General features: G+C 47.9%; 1 protein-coding gene across 1 annotated transcript in view; it reads right to left on the reverse strand.

The window, feature by feature from the left end:
* The window catches only part of EYA2 (EYA transcriptional coactivator and phosphatase 2), a 235,240-nt gene that overhangs the window by 22,318 nt on the left and 199,122 nt on the right, over nucleotides 1-13,800 (reverse strand). Inside the window, exon 11 of the mRNA XM_044927574.2 lies at nucleotides 977-1,035. Coding sequence (XP_044783509.2) covers nucleotides 977-1,035 — 59 coding nt within the window. The remainder of the gene's footprint in view (nucleotides 1-976; nucleotides 1,036-13,800) is intronic.

Genomic DNA, 13,800 nt, shown 5'->3' on the forward strand with positions numbered 1-13,800 from the left:
TGGCGGGCCCTGGAGCCTGGTCCTGGCCAGGCCTGACTGCAGAGGATTTTCTGAATGGCTAATTAAAGCGAAGCAGGCGATGCCTACCAATCACTTCTAATTGAGCTGGGCTTTGAAAAGACTTGCAGGGCTCAGTAACAGACACTTTGATTTCTTTTTTTGGATTAAGTTGGAAGACACACCTCAGAAGCCAATGCTAAGCGAAATTACCACAAATGGCCCACAAGCAAGACATCGTTTTGGTCTCACAATACTTTTGATGGGCTGAGAGGTGCTGAATAGTGATCATTTTGATAAGCATAGATTAACAAGGGTTTTTTTTTTTATAGTGGGCAGGCTTGGAACATTCCTCAGCCACATTCTTCAGGAAGCTGTCTCATTTTGAGCAGTTGGGGACCTTATTTCTGGACTTCATGTCCTAGGAGTGATTTTCCTAGAAAACCAACATACCATTTATTCATTCAAGAAATATTTTTGAGTATTGACTGTGTTGATCTTATATTAAATAATATATATATATGTTAATGAGTGCAGTCAATCCTTGGAAAAAGGTGTACTAAACTCTTGATGGTAGTGATTCTGGGAGGCAAGATTAGGAGTGGTGTATGACAGTTTTTACAATATGCATGCATTAGTTTATTCTTGCGGGATCTTAGTTCCCTGACCAGGGACTGAACCCGTGCCCCCATGCATGGATTACTTTAGTTAGCAGGGCAAGAAAAGACCCACAAAGATATCAGCAGAAGCAGAGTTACAGGGGATTTGTGGAAAGCTCAGCTCTAGTGATTTGAGATGATGTGGAAGAAGCTACAGGGTCAGGGGCATGACTGTGTTTTTTAAGTTCAGAGAAACAAGTCCCAGTTATGGTGGAGGCAGGCACACCCTTCACTGATAACCAGCCTCCTCTCTGCGTCCCAGTGATAGGTGAGCTTGATTCGCAACCAGAAGGGGCATTTTTAATTCCCTGAATTCCTACCTTAAATCTTGCCCATTGTCATCAGATGAGACATCGTCCACGTGGATCTGGTCACAATCCTATGGAGAATTTGGCAAGAAGAGAAAAAGGGAGATGTGTGACTGGTGAAGCTGATGCAGGCTTTGAGAGCTGATTTCATAAGCTGGAGGGTGAAGGAGCACTGGACTGGGAGTCAGGAGTCTTGAATTCCAGTCCAGACTTTGCTACTAAATGTTGGGTGACCTTGGGTAAGTCTCATCCTCTTCTGCCTTTGGTTTCCTTATGAAGGAGCTGCTTGGCTATAAGGTGTGGTGAGGACTGTATAATTTATCATGCACTCCCGGACAGTTTTGCAGCATAAAGGGGGCTGCTATTAGTAATACACTGGGAGGACAGGCACAAAATAGGACCAATCCAATCTCCCTCTGTCCCCAGGTACACTAGGACCTACGGCCACCATGGCCATACCGTGGAAGCCTGTGCTTTGTTCAAGGTGCTTCCTCTGTGTGGAGGGCCCTCTGCTTTCATCTGCTTAGTGAACCTTGTATTCTTCAAGCATTAGCTTCAGGCGATACCCCCTGCCAAGTTCCCCTCTGAGTCCCACCATCTGTGACCATCATTTATTGAGCACTTACTATGTGCCAGGCATATAGTTTGGGCTTCCCTGGTGGCTCAGAGGGTAAAGCGTCTGTCTGTCTGCAATGCAGGAGACCTGGGTTTGATCCCCGGGTGGGGAAGATCCCCTGGAGAAGGAATGACAGCCCATTCCAGCACTCTTGCCTGGAAAATTCCACAGACTGAGGAGCCTGGTAGGCTACCGTCCATGGGGTCGCAAAGAGTCGCACACGACTGAGCAGCTTCACGTCTGCTATGTGCCAGGTTACCCTTTCAAGCGCTGGCCATTCAACGGATTCCAGTAACAAGCTGCCGGCCACCACTCATGTTCTCTGCAGAAATACCTTAACACGTGGCAGTTAAGGCAGAGAGGAGGGGATGACGTTGGTGGGCACGTGACCCAGGTTCGGCCAATCAGAGACCCAGGGTCCTCTGGCCACAGTGATTGCTTCAGAGATGAGGGTGTGGTCTCAGATGGACCAATGAGAACCAGCCCTGGGACTTTTGAGAAAGAGGAGCTCTCCTTTCCCTGAGGCTGCTGGATGGTGGGGTTAAGCCTGGGGCTGTTAGAGGAAAGCAGGTCTGGGAGCTGGAGAGGGGGATGAGGTCCGATCACATGACTCGCTCTATCCCGCCGCAACTGAGAGGCCACCCTGACCACTATAGTAGGCTGAACCGCAGCCCCCCCCAACATGTGTTATGTCCTAATCCCAGGAACCTCACAGGGCAAAAGGAACTCTGTAGATGTGATTAAGTTAACCATCTCGAGATGGGGAGAGTACGCTGGTTGGATCCTGAATGTAATTACAAGGGTCCTTGCAAGTAAGAGGCAGAGGGGTATTATTTGATGACAGAGAAGAGAACTGGAGTGAGGTGCATTGAAGGTGGAGAAAGAGGCCACAAGCCAAGAAATACAGGTAGCTGCCAGGAGTAGAAAAAGGCAAAGAAACAGTTTCTCCTCTTAAAGCCTCCAGAAGAAACCGGCTCTGCCGACATCTTCGGCCCAGTGAAATTGATTTTGGACGTTTGACCTCTAGGGCGGTGTTGTTTTAAGCCGCTAAGCGTGTGGTAATTTGTACAGCAGTCACAGGAAAGGAATACACGGACTTTTCTGTTTACGGGAGTGGAGAGGGGTTTTCTGCAGTTGGCAACCAAGAGGCAAGGGTGATGCCAGTGCCCCCAAGGAGGCCACATGCAAATCCCACCAATCCTGTGAAGAGCTCCACCTCCATCATAAAGTACATTCAGGTGAAAGATCTATAAGGCAAAAATCATGAGTGTGCTGTGCATGCCACCATGGTACTGATTATAGAGTCAGGCTCTGGAATTTGATCGCCTGGGTTTGGATCCTGGACCTAACCACTGCCTAGCTGTGTGACCTTGAGCAAATGACACAGCCATCCTGAACCTCAGAGGTCAGACTGGCAAATGGAGATAACAATAGAACCTGCTTACATGGTTAACTAGAGAAGAAAAGCCTGGTGCTACATAAATGTTAGCTTTGATTACTGTGTTAAGATTTGTAAACATCCACGTTTTGGTTTTTGCAAGGCAATTTCAGGGCGTAGAGACCTCCTAGTAAAGACTGTTAGAGAGAGAAGACACACGTGGAACTCTGAGCTTGACCTCTGAGAAAAAAACTGGTTGTTACATCCCTGGACTCCTCATAGGAGGAGACACGCTGGGGGAAAAAATGGTGCTATCAACATCTTGAGCAGATTTCTTTTTACACAAGGAGGAGGCTGGAATTCATCTTTGAGGACAGGAGCTTTGCTGGGGGATAACGGAACCACCTTCCCATCACTTGTGAAAGATATACAGAGGGAACCTGGTTGTCATGGAGATACAGGGGGCAGGGTGGAGACAGTCGTACCTGGGGAAGCCTGGGTGGCTTTGTGGGGATTAAGGTCAGAACCTAGAAGAAGGGGTGGTGTGGCGCTGACCCCTCCCTGGCCTCCTCATGGGGCTGTGGACTGGAAGGGGGTTTGCTGAAGCCTTTGGCTTGGGAAGAGGTTTATGCCCAGAGTCCCTGGCCTGCTTTGCCCACAGTTCTGTGGCAGTGACAAAGTAGGACTTGGGGTCCTGTGGCATGGGACCTGGTGTGTCTGAGGTCCCTGGGGGTGGGTGGTGCACTCTGACATGCTTGGATGGCAACAACAGCAGGGAGGTCCACCCAGGGGCTTCCTTGGGGTCAGCCCTGGGCAGAGGGCAGCCAGACCAGAGGGCAAATGACATAGTGGATGCTCAGCGGTGACCCCGACTGAGAGACTCTTTGGGTAGTAGTGGGAAAAAAAAACCTGGGAGGCAATGAATGACCACTCTTCAAGCTAGCAGACATCTGGCTGACACCTAAACCGTTTTTAGGTATGATTCCACATCGCCTTTCTTTCCATGCACCCAGGATTCTAATCTCTTGGTGGTATAATTGATCCCTGTCCCTGAGACGGCGTGTTCTTTCCTAAAGAGTTGTGATGGCATACCTCTGACTGAAAAGGTTCTATAATCACGTTATCTAATACGGTAGCAATCAGTCACATGTGGTTCTTTTTTTTGTTGTTGTTAAATATTTAACTTTATTTATTTGGCTGCTCAGGGTCTTAGTTGGGGCATGCAGGATCTTTGATCTTCATTGCAGCATGCAGGGTCTTTAATTGTGGCATGTGGGATCTAGTTCCCTGACCAGGGATCAAACCCAGGGCCCCTGCATTGCAAGCACAGAAACTTAGCCACTGGACCACCAGGGAAGTCCCCACACGTGGTTCTTTATGGTTAGTTAGAATTAAATAGAGGACTTCCCTGGTGGTCCAGTGGTTTAGCATCTGCCTGCCAATGCAGGGGACAAGGGTTCGATCCCTGCTCCAGGAAGATCCCACATGCCACAGGGCAACTAAGCCTGTGTGCCACGACCACTGAGCCCACGCACCCTGGAGCCCAGGCTTTGCAACAAGAGAAGCCACTGCAGTGAGAAGCCCACGTGCTGCAACTAGAGAAGGCTCATGTGCAGCAGTGGAGACCCAGTGCAGTGCAAGATAAATAACTTAAAAAATTCAATAGAAAATTCAGTTCCTTAGGTCTATTTCTTGGGCTCCATAGCCAAATGGAGCCAATGGCTACCATGCTGGATGGCGCACGTTTCCATCACTGCAGAAAATTCCACTGCACAGTGCAGTTCTGGAGGGACAAAGGAACAGGGTGGACAATTTCACTGCTGTGTTGACAGGTTCAGTTAGGGAAGAGCTTGCAAGCTGGCCAGGAGGTGTATCTCATCTAGCCCAAACTGTCTTAAAACAATAAAACATTTTTTGGAACAACAGCCGTCTCTCTCCCTGCCTCTCTCCCTCACTTCCCCTTCCTCCCTTCTCTCTCCCTTCTTCTCCCTCTTTCTCTGTCTCTCCAGATTTTCTGCTACTTTGAGAATTTACATGCTCTGGCAAGGCAGGGCTTGCATGCCTCTGTCCTGACCATCCACAGCCTCAAGCTCCATCTCCACTCCCCCACAGCCTCTGCTGGGTTTTCCTCACTTTACCTCACCTGGGCCCCCCTGGGCATCCTTGTCTGAGACCTCCGATCCGGAGCAACGTCATCAAGATGGAAGGATCCTAGGGCCTGCCATCCTAATAGGTTAACGAAGACTGTATTGAAAAGCCAGTGCTGACTTCCGAGACCCAGGCACCGAGGAGAAATTAATAGCAGGTTTCCCCCAGTCCGTTGCTTTGCCTGAAATTGGAAAAACACTGCCCAGTGGCCCCCGGTCCTTCCCTCAGGCTTGAAAGCTGCTCTGGGGAGTCACCCAGGCTCTCGGGCCCCCGGGCAGGGTTCCCTGCACTTTCCCTGACGTCAGGGGAAAGGCATGCGGGAAGGCTCTGGTTTTCTCATCTGCCAGGGGATTGTTGGGGGCGCTAAAGTGCGACAACAGTAGCGATCACATTTCGGGCTTAATAAAATACCATGACGCTCAGCTAGACGCTACCTCATACTCCGCCAGCTGACCGGGATCGAGTTACCTGCGAGCCGGCACCGAGGGGAGCGGGACAGGGCGGAGGATGTGAGGATGGGCTGGGTCCCGGGGCGAGGACCCCCGGCTCCTCAACTGGGGTGGGTCCTGGGGGCAAGGACCCCCGGCTCCTCAACTGGGCTGGGTCCTGGGGGCAAGGACCCCCGGCTCCTCAACTGGGCTGCGTGGGGGATGGGCATCCTCACGCTGAGGATGCCAGCTTCTCACTGCCCAGGGTGCCTCTGGCCTCTCTGGACTCAAAGTGTGACTATAATTTTGGGGGGGGGATCTGAGCAGGAACACCCTTCCAAGACAGAGTGGGGGGTTCCTGTGGCCTCGACATTGGTGAGGCGCAGTGGTGCTGAGGAACTGACACTTTCTGACCCAGAGAAACACACACACAGAGTCCTGCGCAAGGAGGCCGTTCACCCCAGTGAGAAGCTGGAATCACCTGCAGTTCCCTCAACTGGGTCACGGCGGAATGAACTGTGGTATATCCATTCAGGACACTCCCACCCGGCCGCTCAGAAGGAAGACGGAGATTGTTAGGCTAGCACAAAGACGTCCTGCAGGGCAAAAAGCGGCAGACTAGAGAAGGAGACAGCCGGTATCACCGGGGTCTACACGGATTAAAAACCATGAGGTTACAAAGAGTGGGACATGACTGAGCGACCGAACGGAACTGAAAAACAAAATGAGATACTATATACGAATGTATCCATACACATAAATGAAAATGGAAAGATCCGGAAGATAATAAATCTGGTTGGAAACAGGAACTTAACATGTCAAAGGGAAAGAGTCTCGGGAAAGAGTCTCCCTTGCTGCTCCCACCATGGTCTAAGCTATGATTACCTCCCACTTACACCAGGGGGCAGCAAACTATGACCTGGGAGCCAAATCTGGCCTGCCACCTGTTGTATAAATAAAGTTTTATTGGAACACTGCCATGTTCATTCATTTACTTCTGGTCTGTGGCTGATTTTGTCCTGCAACGGGAGAAGTGACTAGTTGAGACAGAGACAGTCTGACCCTGAAAAACTTAAAATATTTACTCTCTGGCTCCTGACAGAAGTTTGCGGACCTCTGACTCGGACTATTACCATCACCTCGTCATTTCTACCCCTCCATCTTTCCAGCCTAGTTTTCATCCAGCAGCCAGAGGGATCCTGCTAAACCCTAAGTCAGATCCTGGCCCTCGCCTGCTCAAAACCCCACAATGGCTCCCACCTCCCTCTGAGTCCTCACCATGACTCAGGCCCCACTTGTCTGCACACCCTGCTACTCATCACCTTCCACCCCCCATTTCCCAACGCACTGCAGACTTAGCCTCTGCTAGTCCTTCAACAACCCTCGTCTTCTTGCCCCAGGGCCTTTGCACTTGCTGTTCCTTATGTTCTGAATGCTTTCCCCCGCTCTTTCCAACTATCTAAAGCCTGCCAAGGTTTGTTGATGTCACTGCCTTTGTAAAAACTGCCCCAATTCTACCCCATTTCAGGACAAATGTTTCTCTGTTTCTGCAATTTGTGGGGCCTGTAGGATGAATCTAGGCCTGATACACTGGCTGATTTGTTTCATCTACTAAACTGGGAAATCGTAAAGTAGTGTCCTTTTTTTTTTTTTTTAAATTGGTCAGAGAGTACAGCACAGACTCTGGGATCTGGGTCAAATTCTGACTCTGCTACTTATTAACAGAATGAACTTGGACAAGGTATTGAATCTTTTTGACTCTCAGCCTCTTTGTCTGTGACTGAGCTGCAGAATGGTACTTCCCACTTAGGGTTTTGTAAGGACTGAATGAATTAATACAGATAGAGCACTTTGAAAAGTCCCTTGACTGTAGAAAATACCACATACACGTTTGTCTTGATTATTGCTAGTATTACTATTGTGGATTCCATAGCCTCAAACTGAATTGAGTTCACCACAGCAAGAGGCTCATGGATGGTCAGTTCTGCTGATGAAACAATTTAGAAGCAAAGCAGAACACTGTAGTCTTTAGTCCTAATCCCATGGACACATCAGGATGCTGCACATTAATACATCTCAGGGAATGGGGCAGAACAGAACAGGGGTAGACACATTAAGTTTCACATGGCCTTGACTTTGTAGTTGGCCTTCAAAAGCCCATCCCTGGGCTCCAGTACCAGCCCTGCCATTTCCTAGGTGTGTGATCTTGGGCAAGTTACTGGATGAGTCTCCAGTTTTGTTTTTTTTTTTAATAAACTTTAAATTTTAGAATAGTTTTAGATTTACAGAAAAATAGTGTCTATAATATAGGGCGTTCCCATATAGCACACGCCCAGTTTCCCTTGCTGTTAACATCTTATATTCAAACGGCTTGTCACAACTAATAAATATCACTATATTATTATTAGCTACTGTCTATTTTTAATTCCGTTTTCCATTACCGTCCTTTTTCCCTTTCAGGATCCCATCTGGGGTACCATGATATATTTTTTCATCTTGTCTCTTTAGGTTCTTCTGGACTGTGATAGTTTCTCAGACTTTCCCTGGTTTTGGTGACGGTTTAAAGGAATGCTGGTCAGGTATTTTGCAGAATGTCTCTCAACTGGGATTTAGCTGATGTTTTGCTCGTGGTTAGACCGGGGCTAGGGGTTTTGCTGAGGGAGATCACAGAGGTGAAAGTGCCACTCCCAGCACATCACATCAAGGGTATGCTCTACCAACATGACGTAACACTGGCGATGCTGACCTTGATCGCCTGGCTCGGGCAGTGTTCCTCAGGTCTCTCCACTGTAAAGCTGTCTCTTCTCCCCATCTTGTTTGTTTATTCAATCCTTTATCTGCGTCAATATGGACTCACGGGCACTTACTTTGTACTTAGGGTTGTGTGTGTGCTTAGTTGCTCAGTCACGTCTGACTCTTCATGACCCCATGGACTGTGGCCTGCCAGGCTCCTCTGTCCATGGAACTTTTCAGGCAAGAACACTGGAGTGGGTTGCCATTTCCCACTCCAGGGGATATTCCTAACTGAGGGATCGAACCTGTATCTCTTGTACCTCCTGTATCGGCAGGCAGATTCTTTACTACTATGCCACCTGGAAGCCCATTCTTAGGGTTAGATGCTATGTTATCTGTTTTAGTACTCAAATTGTTCCAGCTCGAACCATTGGGGACTCTTTCTGGTCAGCTCTTGTATCCCTATGACATATCCCATCATCATGGGGCTTTGTGAGTATGTCCTTAGTTTGGGGCACTGTAAGATGCTCCATGTTACCATGTCTTTCCTGTCCTGCCCTAGAATCAGTCTCATATCCAAGGAGCCCTGGTTCCTTTCACTGGAAAATGGTGTTTAGAAGCCAAGATCTGGGTGCCACGTATGCTAGTTGCTGCAGGAGTGTCACTGCTTCTGGGCCTTCAAGGTCTCCAAGATTTTAAAATCATGAAATATGGTTACTGCATCCACTTGTCGGTGTGTAATGAGGCATACGGCTGGCCTAATAAGGGATTCCAATGATAGTCCCGACTCCTCCTTTCACTAGCATGGAAACTGAAGTTCAGACCGGGTCAGTGGAACTTACATACAGAGTCACAGGGCCTGGGCAAAGGTGCTGGGGGACTGCAGGAGTGTCCCGCCGCTCATCACCAATGACAGGGATTTATCCTTTTGTCATGTGCTCAAAGTCCAGATTGAATTTCAGGGTGACATCAGTCTCCTCAAATGCATGGGAGAGCACCCCCTCTTTTTCTTTGCTTTGCAGTTTGATGGGACTTATCCTTTCCTTGAATGTTTGGTGGTACTCTTGTTTAAAACAAGCTGGACTTGGTGCCTTTTTAGAGATGTATGTCTTTATCCACAATTTCAGTTTTCCATGGCCATTGATTTATTATATTTATTTAAAGAATTTCCCCTTGGGTTAATTTTGACAATTTGTTCCTTCCTGAAAAGGGTCAACTTCACCCAGGTTTTCAAGTTCACTGGTATAATATTGCTCTTGGTATTCTCATAATTGGAACTTTCCTGATGGCTCAGATGGTAAAGAATCTGCAGGCAATGCAGGAGACCAGGGTTTGATCCCCAGGTCTGGAAGATCTCCTGGAGAAGAGAATGGCTATCCACTCCAGTATTCTTGCCGGGAGAATTCCATGAACAGAGGAATCGGACTGGCTATAGCAGTCCATGGGGGTCGCAAAGAGTCGAACATGACCTAGCAACTAACACTTTCACTTTACTTTTGCTATTCTCATAATTAAAAAAACAAAACAAAACACACAAGAGGAACTTCCCTGGTGGTCCAGTGGCTAAGACTCCACACTCCCAATGCAGGGGGCCCTGGTTCGATCCCTGGTCAGGGAACTAGATCCCATATGCCACAACTAAGAGTCGAATGCCACAGCTAAAGATTCCTTGTGCTGCAACTAAGGCCCGGTGCAGCCAAATAAATAAATACAATAGATAAATAATTTAAAAAAGAGACTCTCCTCTGAACCTACGATAATGTCCACTCTTTCATTCTGGATGTTGGTTACTGATCTCTCTTTTTTTTTTCTTTGTTTGTGTTTACCAAGGGCTTATCTACTTTAATGGTCTTTTCAATGACCAGTTCTTATTAATTTTCCTGGTTTTTCTAGTAAATGTAATTTAAGGTTATCTGGATTAGACTCTGCCTGCATCCCACAGGTTTCGCTACTTTGTATCCTTGCTCATTTATGAACAGTAAGCCTGGTGACAAATACCCATCAAAATCCATTCTGATTAAGCTGGTGATAGCTGGGCTTTTCCCGACCTGCTCTGCTGTGGTCCAATCCCATTACTTTTTGTCCTTGGCTGCTTGGAAACACGAACGCAGAAAGCAAATTGTTGACAAATTTGCTTTAGAAAAATGACTCAGAGCGCAGATGGACTCCCTGCCCACTCCTTCTCCTCCGAGGCAGGTATATTTTAAGAGCGAGGTTGCTTAATCCTGCCTCTAGATTAGCCAGCGAGGGCCCTGCTTCCTGGGAGGGAAACCTGGGCCATCTTCCTCGTGTTGTCTGAATGTTTAAGTTCTCTGAAGAGCATTAAAGAGGCTGTGGTCCATGTTGCATTAATGGTCAGTTGGGCAGGACGTTCTGGAGAGCAGCTCAGCGCTGACACGGTGAAATATTACTCTCCCTGATAGCTCCTGCAGAACCATAAATCAGACGCTTAGCAATCAGGCCGGTGTGTCAGGCAGGCAGCCACGTCCTGCCCAGACTCCAGCCACTTCTGAGTCCCTCCAGCATGAGCCTTCCCAGAGCTCCAGCAGCATCTGTCCCTCTGGCCCACCCGCCTGCCTGGCCAGGCCTGAGTCGGGCCAGGGATACCTTTTGCCAAAACCTTTCTGTTGATCTCGTTTCTTATGAAGGACTCTTTTCTTCCATCCACTCTGTGGACCTGTTCTCCTTCTCCAAGTCCCCATTCATCTCAAAATTGTATCTTCTTTGAAAGATAAATTCCTAGCCTAGAAGTCAGCTTGGCCCGGGATTAGACCTCCACTCTGTTCTTACTAGCTCTGTGACCGTCGAAAAGTGACCTCTCTGGGTTTCATTCTTCATCCATAAAATAGACTTTAAAAAGAAACAACTCCTTTGCATGGTACTTGTGAGATTTCAGTGAGAAAATATATGTGTGATGCAGGGCACAGTGTTAGAGCTCAATACAAGTCAGCCCTGAGTACGTTAACCTCTCTGTGCCTCAGTCTTCCCATCTCTAAAATGGGGATACATAACAGAATCTACCTCTGTGGCTGCTGTAAAGGTTAAATGAAGGCATACAGGTGAGCATTCAGGACATGTCAGCTGTCACTGTGATTGAGTTTATTATTCCCACCAGTGCCTCCTACTCAGCTCCAATCTCTGTCTATGTCCTACTATATAGAAATGCATTTAGATTCTCTGTTTATTGCTTTGTTCCTGTTGCAGGGGTCGGGGGGAGGGAGGGTGCTCTAGTACTGTAGTGTGGTTTAGGCTGCTGTTATCTGTGTGACCTTTGCATATACAATGTGAAGATGCCGTGCTAATTCACAGAGGAGTTTCTCATCTTCACTTTCTTCACGTGCACCGGGAATTTATTCTCTTCCTGTCAGTCCTTCTCCAGGCGTCCTGGCACATCTATCCTCCCTGCTCCCCCTTTCCCTCAGAACCTGCTGTCTACAGCCCTGTGCAAGTCGAGATTTCCCACTGGGAATCTCTGCTCTCAGCCAGATGGCAATCGTTCTCCTGGGAGAGACCGCACAGCACAGCCGATGCGTGGAAGGGCTCCAGAGCCAGCTGCCTGGCTCTGAAGATGGTCACTGCCAACTGTGTGACTCTGGATTGTTCGCTTAACCCCTCTGTACCTCAGTCTCTTCATTTGTAAAATAGATGTTATGGACTGAATGTTTGCGTCCTCCCCGAATTCATGTGTGGAAGTGTGAACCCTCAGTGTGGCTCTATTTGGAGAGGGGGCATCTAAGGAAGTCATTAATGTTAAGTGAGGCTGTAAGGGTGGGACCCTGATCTGATAGGATTAGTGTGTTCATGTGGGCTTCCCTGGCGGCTCAAGGGTAAAGAATCCACCTGCCAATGCAGGAGACACAGGTTCGATCCCTGGGTCAAGAAGATCCCCTGGAGAATGAAATGGCAACCCATGCCAGTATTCTTGCCTGGGAAATTCCATGGACAGAGAAGCCTGGCGTGCTATAGTCCGTGGGGTTGCAAAGAGTCGGATTTGACTTAGCAACTGAGCACATGCGCTCATAATAGTCAAGAAGAGACTCAAAACTGGCCAGCGCACACACACACACACTCTCTCTCTTTTTCTCTCTCTCTCCTGTACACACATTGAGGAAAGGTCATGTGGAGACAGTGAGAAGGTGATCTCTACAAGCCAGGAAAAGAACCTTTACTGGAAACCACATTTGCCAGTCTCTTAATCTGGGCCTTCTGGCCTCCAGAGCTGTTAGTCCCTCAGTCGTGTCTGACTCTGTGTGACCCCAGGACTGTAGCCTGCCAGGCTCCTCCGTCCATGGGGATTCTCCAGGCAAGAACACTGGAGTGGGTTGCCATTCCCTTCTCCAGTGGATCTTCCTGACCCAGGGATTGAACTTGGGTCTCCTGCATTGCAAGCAAATTCTTTACCATCTGAGCCACCAGGGAAGTCCCTAATTCATTTCTGTTGTGTAAGCCATACAGTCTGTGGTGTTTTTTTATGGCAGCTAGGGCAGACTGAGACAGTGGGGATAATAATAACCAGGATTAAACAAGTTAATACCTGTACACTACTTAGAACAGCGCCTGGTACCTGGTAAGTGCTCAGAAAATGCCAACTGTGATCACTGTTCTTCTTATTACTATTATCATCGCCATCCTAACTGAAAATGTAGGTCATGTCTTACAAATTTAGGGCTCCAGAGCTGCACTGTCTCATAGAACTTGCTACGATGAGTTGTTATTTAAGTCACTAAGTCGCGCCTAACTCTTTGCAACCCCATGGACTATATAGCCCGCTAGGCCCCTCTGTTCATAGGATTTTCCAGGCAAGACTACTAGAATGGGTTGCCATTTCCTACTCCAGGGGATCTTCCCCTCCCCGGGATCAAACCTTCATCTCCTGCTTGGCAGGCAGATTCTTAACCACTGAGCCACCATGGAAGCCTAACACAATGAGTACAATGAGATAAATGTTCTGTCCTGTTCAATATGATAGCCATCAGCTACATGTGGCTTATTACATTAAAATTACTTAAAAGTTAAATACAATGAAAAATCCAGGGCCTCAGTCACACTAGCCACACTTCAAGTGCTCAGCAACCTCAGGTAGCCAGTGGCTACTGTGCTGGACAGTGCAGAACGGAACACTGACATTGCTTAGAAAATTCTACTGGACAGCCCTGCTCTAGAATACTGGCTTTCAAGTGGTTTTGACTGTGACCTTCCATAAGAGACACGTTTTCTATCACAGAGAGATTTAAATTATTGAAACAGAACTGATGTCACTGAAACAATTTCTCAAACAGTATTCACTACTACGATGTGTGGTGCACTCTTATCATACCTCTTTCAGTCAACTCTGTTTAAATGTTTAAAAAATTGGCTTCTAATTACCAGAGAAATGCAAATCTCAACTGTAATGAGGTATCACCTTACACCAGTCAGAATGGCCATCATTACAGCTACAGCTAAGTCACTTCAGTCGTGTCTGACTCTGTGCGACCCCATAGACGGCAGCCCACCAGGGTCCCCCATCCCTGGGATTCTCCAGGCAAGAACA

Source organism: Bubalus bubalis, chromosome 14 (genome assembly GCF_019923935.1).
Source record: "Bubalus bubalis isolate 160015118507 breed Murrah chromosome 14, NDDB_SH_1, whole genome shotgun sequence".
Lineage (NCBI taxonomy): Eukaryota > Metazoa > Chordata > Mammalia > Artiodactyla > Bovidae > Bubalus > Bubalus bubalis.